Source organism: Colias philodice, chromosome 1, assembly GCF_061535455.1.
Source record: "Colias philodice isolate Cphi_HAF_F1 chromosome 1, ilColPhil1 Martin Lab GWU primary, whole genome shotgun sequence".
NCBI lineage: Eukaryota > Metazoa > Arthropoda > Insecta > Lepidoptera > Pieridae > Colias > Colias philodice.
The window spans coordinates 14,989,395-15,002,107 of record NC_143086.1 but is presented as its reverse complement, the minus strand read 5'-3'; the positions used below and the strand labels follow the sequence as shown (position 1 = coordinate 15,002,107).

The window sequence follows — 12,713 nt, the reverse complement described above, 5'->3', positions numbered from 1 at the left end:
TTTTTAATTCTACCCTCTGCGGTAAGAAAGACCTTAATGATCTAAGCCCGTTCTACACCACAGTTCTACACAAGTACACACATTGGATATGTCACAGATGACAGAATATATTGTGTAGACGCGGCATAAGGTTTTGTTTTCGAATTTTAAATTTTCTAGAAACAGAAACTGTGTTCTTAATTAATATTTATCTATACTAATATTTACTTTCAAAGGGTAATAAAATTAACGCTAATTACGATAATTCAAGTAATTTATAAGTTATATCGAAGCCGATAATCATAAATCTCGTTCTGTGGTGAAATTACCTACTCATTAATTTATTGGGGGCTGGGGGTATTGTAATAATAAATTATAGTTACGGTACCTAACCTCAATAATACTTTATTCTACCAAGACCAACTTTATATGTGCGTGTTCATGGCAAATGTGTGACAAAAAACAAAAAGAAACGATGGAAAATCATGAAAAATCATTAAGAATTGGTCTGGAAAATAGACCATACCGTTATCTTCAAAAAATGACAAAAGCCTTGAATTTACCATCCAATTTCAAGGTGAGTTTAATTATTATTTGGATTTGTAAGTGTATCTTTATTTAATCGATCTTAATTATGTGCTAATAGATTCCTGTACTTAATCGAAGTGTCTAGTCGTCCGCTAAACGGATGAATAAAATAAATTAGTTGTCCGATTACCGGATGAATAAAATAATTTAATCGTCCGATTATTCAGATTACTAGGGATTACTAGATAACCTGGGTTGGCTTTTTAAAACTATTAATCTTTTATTTTTAATATCCAAATTGGTAGCGAGGAGCGAAGCGACGAGCGTGTTAGGTTAACTCTTGAACTGCCGCACGAGCCGAGCGAGCGAAGCGAGCATGCCGCGGCAGCTGCCGGCGAGTGCCAGAAGCGACTTTAGGGCGATTCCCACTCAAACGAAAAAAAATCTACGTAGGTTAAAAAACTATGAAACTTTTATTTTTAATATCCAAATAGGTAGCGAGGAGCGAAGCGACGAGCGCCAGAAGCGACTTTAGGGCGATTCCCACTCAAATAAAAAAAACTACGTAGGTTTTCACAACTTGTTTGTATTTTATTTATGTATCGTAAAATTTTTGTTACTATCGTCTAATGCTTAGTTACAATGATTTTACACCAATTCCATACATTTTGAGGTTAGAATAGGAAAATTGATTTTCTCCAAAACGATTGGTTTCCTAACTTTCCCCTTTTGGTGGGAGGGTCCCCCCCCCTCCTCCCCCCACAAAAAACCTATAATACGTGCGGCAATTCTCTAAAGAAACCCTGATAACCTAACTATATAGATAAATAGATGTTATCTGACGATTAAATTAATTTATTCATCCGGTAATCGGACAACTAATTTATTTTATTCATCCGTTTAGCGGACGACTAGCACTGTCCATACTTAATTAAATTATGGGAAAAATAAGTAAGAGGATTTAAATTTTCGTTTAATATCTTAATTGGGGATTCAATTCCTTTTATTTTCTTGGAAGGAATTGAAGATAAGCCTTGAAAAATTTCCTTGAAAGATTTCCATCTAAAATTCATGTTATCACAGTAAAGTATTTAATAAGTGTATAAAATGTATATTGATAATATTTTACATCAAATTCAAAGCCAAAGATTAAACATTTTAATATTTACATTTTATTTTTATCTAACCATGAATTTTTGTTTGTAGTTTACTATAAACACTATCACTGACGTCATTAATTTTAGAAAATGGTATTAATTTAAAAAGATAAAAGTAGTGCACTGATAATGCGTACAATTTTTTGTTAATTCATTGCTATTAAAGCTGATAAATGTGATAAAATCATAAATTTATGTAGGGTAGTTTACAAAATACATTAATAATAGAGATTGAAGATATTCAAAAATCACAGTTTTGTTTTTAATTTAGAATTTAATAACTTGTTTAAAAACAAAGTTTATAAAATATCTTTTAAAATAATAATTAATTATATTTTCAGAAAATATATCTCATAGATTTGATCGTAGCCAGAAAGCGGTGCAAAGAAGATGAAGTGAAAAGAATCATAGCTAAAGTTAAACAAGAAAGAGCTAAATCATCTCAGATTCGTAGGCAGAGTAAAAGGAAAACTATGAAGGTAAATTAATGTAATGTTATGAAAGAACCAGGTTTTGCCTGTGGCTTTGCTCGCGTTATGGAGTATTATTATAGATAAGGTATAGATTTTTTGGGGGATCTAACTTTATCCCCTTGGGGGTAGAATTGATCAAAATCCTTTCATAGCAGATGATTACGTCGTAACATTTATTTCATACAAATGTTCATCCCCTATTCTATCTCCTTAGGGGTAGAATTTATAAAAATCCCTTCTAAGCATCCGCTTACATCAAAGTAGCTTTAAGAATGCAAAGTCTCAATCCCATCGGTTTAAAATTGACAGTTTCATACAAACTTTTTTATTTATTATTATTTATTATTTATTTATTTATTTCTGATTCCTTACAGCTATTCTTACAATAATTACATAATAATTGAACAATACGCCAATAAAAAGGAATTCCATTAATAGAATTATTATAATAAACATGTGACAAAGAAAATTGAGTAAGAAAGTAGGAGGAAAAGATATACGTTAAAATAATAAACAAAATACTATTGTGATGAGTGTAGGTGTAGGTATGGTGTGTAGTCTGTTGTGAGTGAGTGTGTGAATGAGAGTATGTATGTATGTACTTTAAGTAACTAAAAATTAAGTACTGAAACCTATTTATATTATATAATAGTTATTATGAATTATTGGAAAAAGTGATTTCTTTTTTAAAATTTGAGCGAGATGTCTTAAATATGTCCACATTAGAAAATTTCTTATTATATATATCTGGCAAACGAAAAAGAGCTGAGTGTTGCAGATGCTTGGTTGATGCATGCGGTACTCTGAATAGATTTTTTTAGAATTTTCCCTATTTTATCCTCTAAGGGGTAGAATTTATCAAAATCCTTTTTAAGGGGATGCCTACATCCTAACATCTACCTGCATGTCAAATTTCAGCCCAATCAGTTCAGTGGTTTGGGCTGTGGGTTTATAAATCACTATATCAGTCAGTCACCTTTGAGTTTTATTATATACTAGCAATGCCCTGCGGTTTCACCCGCATAGATAGCGATATCGTGACAGTGAAAAGTCTACTATAGGTCGGACTATAGGTTTAATTTTTAATCACATGAAAATCACCTTAAGTCCCGCACTACGGCCTGCTCGAACAGTATACCTACTATTTTCTGTAGATTGACACTTTTAAAAATTCGTTATATCTTTTGAATGGAATATCCAATTCTTTTCATTTAAAAAGTATTTTGCTGGTATTGAAACAGTCTATAATAAAACATCATTTAATGGGATAAGGATTAATATATGTGTATGGATAACATGGCTTGATTACTGTCGGCACTTCTATTTACTTTGAAAACGTAAAAAAGTTGTTGTAGTAACATAACTACTGAAGATGGACATATGGTATCGCGGACTTTCTTGTAGATATTGATCCATTCTATAATACCGTAGAACATTTTTTTGTTTTATCTTCAATAGATTCCGCAGCGCACGCGATGACAGAAGTTTTATTGAGGATTTTTTTACACCTTGGGTTACATTATTTCATTTTTGGTAAGGATCTCTAATTTTTTTGAAAATGCAATATAGCCTATGTTGCTCAGTAAAGATGCAGCTTTCTAATGGTGAAAGAATTTTTGAAATCGGTCCAGTAGTTTATGCGTGAAAACCATACATACATACATACATACATACTTACAAACTTTTCCTCTTTATAATATTAGTATAGATTTACATGCCTCTGTATGAACAGAAAGTTTAATGTAATACAAAAATATTATAAATGAATGGTTTGTGTGTCTTTATCACATCTGAATAGACTTGGGTTAGTTATTATGCTTGCTACATGTCTTACACTACTCTGGAATAAATGCTTTTATTATGTTATTTTAAGCTTTCCGCCCGCGGCTACGCCCGCTTTTTCTAAAACCTGATACATTATATACTCAAACCTTCCTCTTGAATCACTCTATCTATTAAAAAACCGCATCAAAATTGATTGCGTAGTTTTAAAGATTTAAGCATACATAGGGACAGAGAAAGTGACTTTGTTTTATACTATGTAGTTATTATTCTATCTATCTTTTCTAATTCCAGGACACAGAAAACATAATAGCAAGGCGACTATTATACTCTCCACCTAAAACAGCAACACCTAAACACAACCAGCTAATGCTACAGCGATTAAGCAAACGCCGCAGTTTATTAAAACGTCTAAACGAAAGCCCTAACGCCGAACCTATTAGAATGTTACGTTCATGTAAAGGTCGAAATATAAGAAACGTTACAGATGTTATAAAAGCTCATACCTCAGGTGGATGTATGAAAATAGTGAGTCGGCAGAATTCGTTCCAATTGTCTGAGTTAACTGTTCAATTGCAACCGTTGACGACACTAACACCTGTGAGACATCACCATCATATGTATCACAATGAAGTAAGTTTATAATGCAGTTGTATATGCTACTAGCGGTCCGCCCCAACTTCGCCCGTGGTACATATTTATGTTTTCTCTACATAAGAACCATCCTCGTACTTCAAGGAATATAATAAAAAAAGAATTATCGAAATCGGTTCAGCCGTTCACACGTGATGCCGTGACAACGCGAAGTTGGATCGAACTGCACATGGCGTGTGAATTTTATTATAATCGGTTAAGTGGTTTAGGAGTCCATTGAGGACAAACATTGTGACACAAGATTTATATATCTATTAATTATTTATTTAAAATGTATATATGTTTGTTTATGAGCCCTTTGGTTTCCATAACACAAGCAAAAGCTTAGTATGGGATTAGGTCATGCTGTGTGTGAAAAATGTACTGAAATATTTTTTTTATTTATTAATATGTAATTTAATTATAATGCTTTACTGTACAAAACAATCTGAATGGACCTTAGGTACATACAAATTAAATTTTGCACAAAAGGCGGCCTTATTGCTGTAAAGCAATCTCTGCCAGGCAACCTTATTTAGGAAGGTAGTTTCAAATTATGTTCTCTAGATGATACATTTACTATATTTAAGATCCGCCGCGATATTGATAGAAAAGGCCGCCATTTATACATACATTTTGAATGGTTTTGTTTTACTTTATTTCGTAAGACTGTTGTACAATATAGAGTAAATGAATAATTTAAATATAAAAATTGATATTAATATAATAGTTACCTATAAATATTACAGAGTACACAATCACAGTCTCCAGCAAAGCGTCAAAGAACATTAAGCGGAATATATCCAATACAAAACGACGTACAGACAAATGGAGTGAGCCTGCGACGAAAGGACGGAACAATATCGATAATAAACGCTATCGTCGAAAGACGTACTCACGAATGTAAAACACAAACAGACGACACTGATGACATACTAAACAATCTGGAAGAAAATACACTGGTTAATAATAATTTGGTAGAAAATCTCTCGGTAACAGATACTGCGTTTAGTGAAGTGAATAATTCGATAGATAGTTGCTATAGTGAAGTTAGAGCTGAAGACACAATGTGGAAGCATGAAAGTAGACTGCCGAGAATCATTGATGTGTTCAGTAAGTTTAACGGCAGGGATTATACGCAATCATTGCATGTAGAAGAGTATGAGAGAAGTAAGTGAATGTTTTGACTTATTATTTTTAGTTGTTGTAGCATGAAAATTCTAGTAATTTTCTAAAATAAGAGTAGTCTCCAGTTATTTTTCCTAAACTGAGCTATCTACCAGTAAAAGTTTCAACAAAATTTGAATTTTTTTTACATTAGTTAGAACTTAGAGGACCATTTAGCAGTGATAAAAAAAATATTAATGTGCCACTCATGTCCACACATGTTAATAACTAAATCATGGCAATTATTTGTATATTTTGGTTAATCAGTAAAATATATTGACTGACCGGTTGACTTGGTTGGTAGTGGCCCTGCCTTCCAAGCCAGAGGTTGTGGGTTCGATTGCCACCTGGGGCAAATATTTGTGTGATAAACATAGATGCTTGCTCTGTGTCTGGGTGTTAATTATCTATATAAGTATTTATTTAAAAATATATGTAGGTATGTTTATCAGCCATCTGGTTTCCATAACACGAGCGAAAGCTTAGTATGGGATCAGGTCGTGCCATGTGTGAAAATTGTCCTGAAATATTTGTTTTTTTTTTTATATTTGACGTACCACCCTAAAATTAATGTACTTTAATTGAATTTTTTTTGTCTTTCAGTTCCAATGTACACAACATACATTCCAAACCCTAATCCAATAATGTTGGAAAAGTTTTATTCATTCAAAACTACTTCACTAGCAAATGGTTTGTTACAAAAGGCAACTGCGGCTCACACTATAAGCGTGTTCAGTACACATACAGTTATGTTGACGTAAGTATTTGTATATTTGTATGTGTGTATGGTTTGCTATGGCCGAATTAATTTGAATGAAATTTTAGCGTCAGGATCACTCAACTAATGCCTAAACTTATTATTTTTAATGCTTATAAATGCTTCATTTTTAAAATAAAGCATCTCATGTTCTAATTTACACAATTATACCACTTTTGTCTTGTGTATAAAATCACATAATATGTTACTAATTTTAAAATTATTAGTGCTTTCTACTTGGACACATTTGAATTTATTTTATAATATTATAATAGATGTCTAATGTCTATGCTGTTTGTGTTCCATCATTATCATGTCATGAGCACTATTTTTCTTATTTTAATTTCATCTCTCATTTTATAAACATGAGTTGATGTTCCTTGTATATCATTTCTGTGCATATAATTTTTTGCAGACAATTTTTTCATTTTCTTTTTTTTCCACTTAAACAGGGTACTTGACTAAAAATTATTTGAGCATGCTTTTAGGAATAGGTTTTAAATTTCATTTTTTTATATTTATTGGTCGAGTATCCTACTTTGTAACATCACACATAATAACTACATATATAAATGCTGTATGTCCGCTTGTCTGCTTACTACCACATGGCTTACAGGAAAGTACAACCATCTGCCGCATCTATGCCTCTATTGCACAGTTATCCTTGTGAGTTATTTTTTGTTAATTTTAATGTTTTTGCTTTTATTTAATTGGTATTTCTTACTGTTAAAAAAAATCTGATACTGTTTGTGAAAAACTTATTTTATGTATTTTTTTGTTTTTTATTATTTAATAAATTAAGGATAGCCAATCAAGACGTCAAGATTTTTTATTTGGTTCTTAAGTGTAAACTCATAATCTACACCGACCGACAATAATCTGCCTTTACCCAGTAAAATAGGCTTCTTAATAATTTTATACCAATTTTTTTTAATTGAGCGGATTCCCAACAAGCGGCTCATTATCGAATAGTGTTTTATATTATACAGTCCGATTCAAACTTAATGGCGGTTCGGAAGTTAAGTGCAGGTGCGAGTGCGGGTGCGCACAGGTCCCTTAACGTCCCGCTAATATCTAAAATTGTTTTCTGCGCATCGGATCGTACGATGTTCCGAGCCGCCATTAATTTTGAATCGTACTGTACCTACAAACAGCGAACATAAAATTGTTGTTCTAATACTTTTTTTTTATTAAATTGACAGCAAATTCAGAGAGTTTCGATCGCAACGACATGAACCAACATTTTGTGAACGACTTGTCTTGTTCTAAACAGGAAATGCAACAGGATTCTTTGTATTCTGAAGGTATTTTTTTTTTCTTTTGGAACGAAGTTCCTTATCGCGCGTTATGAAAGGGGGGCTAGATGGAAAAAAATCTTACGAAAAGTTGTCACGACACTTTTTGCTAGAGTTGTGCGGCGTGCGCGTGGTTCTCTGTCTGTCTCCCTCTAACTTAACACTTCGTTCCATCCGGATGTCCCTTGACATCGCTCAAGTTTTTTTTGTTTTGATTTTTAGATATTTGTGTGTAAGCAAAAACGTTCAGAATGACTTCTATGAAGTTTAGTTCAGATATCTGTATTAAAACCAGGCGAAATATATTTGTGTAATATAATAATAATTTATTTTTTAACTGTTAGTTTTATACTGAAGCTATTAATTTTCATCCGACTTCATAAAAAGAAGGAAGTTCTCAATTCGAATGTATTTTTTAAGTACCTTGTTTTCGTTACTTAAGAACCTTTGATTGTTGAACCAATTTTGATGATTGTTTTTTATGCTAGTTTCGGTTGGCCCAATTATCATAATTACTAAGTAGCTATGCTCCGGGGTTTCACCCGCGTGGCTCCGCTCCATGATAAATGGGCTATCTAACACCGACACAGAATTTTTCAAATCAGACCAGAAGTTTCTGAGATTAGCGCGTTCAAACAAACAAACTCTTCAGCTTTCTAATATGGTTAGTGTAGATAATAATAATTCTCACTATTTTCAGAACTATACAATTCGTCTGTATCGTCTGTGGACACGAGGCAGGATATCGGCGCTTCCGTCACTATACCTGAAATGGTGGAAGATGCGTTGGAAATTATTAGCCAAGATGGCGTAAGTTTTTTTTACAGTGAAACTTCTTTAGGCGCGTTGAGAGTAAAATTTCAAGGTCGTGCCTCACGTCATGGAGTAGGGCGACGATTTTGGTATCTCTGAATCTTGCCAAAGAAGTTTCATTTCTTACACGTGCTCGGCACACACGCTCTTTTTTATATGTATTATTTTAATAGAAAAAAGGAATTTAGAACCAAAAAGTATATACTCTCACTCACTCACAACAGACTACACACCATACCTACACCCACACTCATCACAAGTACAATGTTTATTATTTTCACGTACATAATATAACATCTTCTTTTCTTTTTAAAATTGTTAACTGTAGTGAATTGCTACCTTTCTCGATTTTCTTTGTCATATCTTAATATATATAAATCTCGTGTCACAATGTTTGTCCTCAATGGACTCCTAAACCACTTAACCGATTATAATAAAATCTATCTCTATCTCTCAATCTATATCTCAAGTTGGATCGAATCGCACACCATGTGCAGTTCGATCCAACTTGAGAGATAGGATAATTTAAACATGTAGGTACCACGGGCGAAGCCGGGGCGGATCACTAGTGTTTTTATAATTCTATTAGTGGAATTCCTTTTAATAGGCGTATTTGATTTAATATGATGTAATTATTGTAAGAATAGCAGTAAGGAATCAGAAATGAATAAATAAATACATATATTATTATTTGCATAGGATTATTTGGAGCGCATCGGAATGGACAGTAAGAAGATATTGTGCGCGCTCTGCAACTGGGCTGGACCCACTGTTATAATGGAGGACCATTTGAGAAAGGTTCGCTTTTTTATTTATTTATACAGGGTGTCCCACTATAGGTATACTAAGCGCGAAGGAACTTGTAGTTTTGCATACACTGAACACGTAAAAAATACTTAAACAACAAAATAACGTCAAAAATTTTTTGCTAATTTTTTCGTCTCTAGGTTCGCGCAGCCGGCATATACTGCTTCGTTAATGTGAGCATTTGGTGTATGAAAACATAATCTTAAACGATAGCTCACGTGCTGGTGGCAAAGTTGGGCGGGTTGCTTGTTATAGAGTTTTAAGAATTCATCTATTTGAAAAAAAAATGCGTCTGGATTTTTATAAGTATTTTTTAACTTGCTCAGCGTATGCAAGACTATAACCTCCTTTGAGCTTAGTATACCAACGGTGGGACATCCTGTATATACAAACAAAACTTATTCTAAAAGAAAATATAGCACAGAAGGCTATATCACTTAAGAGTGATCTCTTCCAGGCAACCAACTGAAAGAAAAAAACTTTTTGTTGTTTGTTCATATATTTTGCTAAAAATTAAGCAAATTGAGACTACCATTGATATTTAATAGAAAAGTTCTTTATTTTATTTGTTTGTCCATATATTTTCATAATAATGTAGGAATTAAATGTTTATATTGCTAAGGAATGTCTGGTCACAATATAGATAAGCTAAGGTTCTATACCTTCTATACAACTACCCTCGTTTTTTGTCATTAAAAACCTACATAAGTTAATAATTCTTGTATCTAATACAAAGTGATAAAATATAACACTACTAGCTGCGCTTCACGGTTTCACCCGCATAGCTCCGCTTCTGTTGGTCTTAGCGTATTGATATGTATCCTTCCTCGATAAATGGACTATCTGACACCGAAAGAATTTTTCAAATCGGACCAGTAGTTCCTGATATTAGCGCGTTAAAACAAACAAACTCTTCAGCTTTATAATAGTAGTAAGTCCACAAAAAACCTTATTAAACGAAAAAAAAAATATTTCAGGAGCACGCAGACCAAATACTAAAGCAGAATAAGTCTGAATGGAATATAAGCTACACAATGGGAAGTCTTGTGTCAGATTCGATGTGGCATAGCAAAGTGATAGAGTACAATTCGTCGTTCTATGTGTTAAGTGCTAAGTATGAAGATCCGGACTGTTTTATGGTCACTTTGTCGGTAAGTATTTTCATTTTTTTGTACTTTTTTCATAGTAAGTATTTTTTTGATGAATTTTTGTGATTCTGTAGTAGATTTTTTTTACTTATATACCAATTTTTTTGATTTAAGTGAATTTTATATGGTGATTTTTTATATTTCGCTGAGATTCCTTTATGTGGAAAAGATATGAAATCGATGCGACGTGATTGTTGAATTATTACAAACCAAATAATAACTTTTTTGTAACAAAAATTACTTAGTTTTTTAAGTAATAACTATTTACTATTGTAATAATATGATATTTTATCAGCATATCATCGTATCTATCCCATATCATCCAAGTTTATAAAATATACATCTTTTTTTTTTCCAAATTATTTCCGTTTTTTTGTAATTTGCATTTAAATAACAAATAAAAATCTTTTCCAGTCACTATCACCGAACATAATAAAAAATACAGGTTCAATTACCATTTACAACAAAGTGACCGGAGAACCACACACATGGCAAGGCGATATAGAGCCTTTACCCCCAAACTTGCCATGTAAAAACCATTTAAATTGCCTCAAATTGAACCTGGCGACACTAGATTTATTGCCCAATAGCGCTAACTTGAAGTTAGTTAATAGGGAGCTAGTAATGGAGTCGACAAGTAAAGTGGTTGTAGGACAACCGGAATTGAACGATATTCATATTGTTTTGTTCGTTAGGTTATTAAATTTTTAGTATTTAGTTTTTTTATTAAACCTGGCAACACTAGCCTTCTAACTTGTAATTAGTTAATTAATAGGGAATTAAAAGTAAAGTTTAACCAGAATTAAACGATATACTTATTAATCTTAATAAGTAGTTTGTTATATTATTTAATTTTCAGTTATTATAATGTTTTTTTTAGAAAAAAACCTACATTTAGATAGTGCCATTGCTAAGGCATGTTTTTAAGGTATTTTTATTTTGATAAGAGTGCTTTTTCATTTATATAGACACAGATTATACACACAGATTATACATAATATGTTGTTAAAAGTAAGTTCTATTTTGAAAAGATAAATTAATATAATAAAAGTTGCGTAGTCTTAAGATACTCATAATCTCAATATAATTGTTTAAAAATAAAGTAGCACAAAAAATACGGGTGTATGTATTTAATCATTAATTCGCGAATACCGTATCGTATTCGCTTCGCTCGCTCTCCGCCTTTGTTTTTGTTATATAATAATTTATGAAGCTACTTTTGATTAATGCATGAATAAAAGGTTTAGCATGCATATTTTTAGTTTAATATAGTACATTGAAATGTATATTTATGTTTTTTTTTTTAGTTTTAGGAAAGTAGAAAATTTAAGTTATAATTAAATTCCTCTTATGGAAGTGTAGTATGGCTCAATTTAGTTAATCTCTCCATCTTTTTCTGGCATACTGAATTGTCTATTACTAGAGAGAGATGCACTATTTTACGAGTCTTAATCGATGTAACAACGTTTATAAGCTATCTATCTCGTTTTGATTATGAACATTTCCATTTGATGGAAAGAGAAAGAAGTACGTTCTTTTGTTAAATATAATATTTATTTGAAACTTAAGTTAAGCTGCTATATTTTTTTGCGATTATAGTTTATATTTTTTACTAAGAAAAGAGCAAAATATCGAATTTAATCAATTAAAATTCGAAAAAATGTGTTTATTTTCCGAAGTTTCATTTATTACACTTGAGTAACTACTAACTATACAGATGTCCCACTATTGGTATACTAAGCGCGAAGGGACTTGTAGTTTTGTATACACTGATCACGAAAATAATACTTAAACAACAAAATGACATCAAAAAATGTTTGCTAAATTTTTCCTGAAAATCCATGCTGCAAGCAAATCTGGGCGGGTGGTTTGTTATGGGTGTACAATAGAGTTTTAAGAATTCTTCGATTTTTACGTACTCAGCGAATGCAAAACTATAACCTCCTTTGAGCTTAGTATACCAACAGTGGGACACCCTGTATATTTTTTATAAATTTAATTTATTTATTTTAAGTACTACTGTAGTAAAACTGAACAAATATATTTTTCTGGTCCGTAAATGTATGCTAATTCAAATTATTTTATTACAAGTATGCTTCTATATAAGAAGCTTAAAAAGTTGATTTTTTATTAATTTTATAATCTCGTTGATTTTTCTAGAAGATTTAATCAGT

At 31.9% G+C, this 12,713-nt stretch overlaps 1 protein-coding gene and 1 long non-coding RNA gene across 2 annotated transcripts in view; both read left to right on the top strand.

The window, feature by feature from the left end:
- LOC149491498 (uncharacterized) overlaps window positions 1–12,713 on the top strand; it is a 151,459-nt gene that overhangs the window by 60,360 nt on the left and 78,386 nt on the right. The window lies entirely within an intron of this gene.
- On the top strand, window positions 131–11,493 carry LOC149491502 (uncharacterized). Its single transcript, XM_089694876.1, has 11 exons — window positions 131–556; window positions 2,006–2,143; window positions 4,214–4,552; window positions 5,302–5,722; window positions 6,323–6,476; window positions 7,093–7,142; window positions 7,679–7,780; window positions 8,472–8,581; window positions 9,284–9,382; window positions 10,369–10,542; window positions 10,954–11,493. The coding sequence occupies exons 1-11, from the start codon at window positions 428–430 to the stop codon at window positions 11,248–11,250; spliced, it is 2,013 nt and encodes a 670-aa protein (XP_089551002.1). The 5' UTR covers window positions 131–427; the 3' UTR covers window positions 11,251–11,493.

Bases quoted from the DNA above. Each gene is read 5' to 3' on its own strand.
- LOC149491502 (XM_089694876.1), top strand. From the start codon at position 428: ATGTGTGACAAAAAACAAAAAGAAACGATGGAAAATCATGAAAAATCA. The intron at 7,781-8,471 runs GTATTTTTTTTT...CACTATTTTCAG, and splicing joins GGATTCTTTGTATTCTGAAG to AACTATACAATTCGTCTGTA. The intron at 9,383-10,368 runs GTTCGCTTTTTT...AAAATATTTCAG, and splicing joins TGGAGGACCATTTGAGAAAG to GAGCACGCAGACCAAATACT.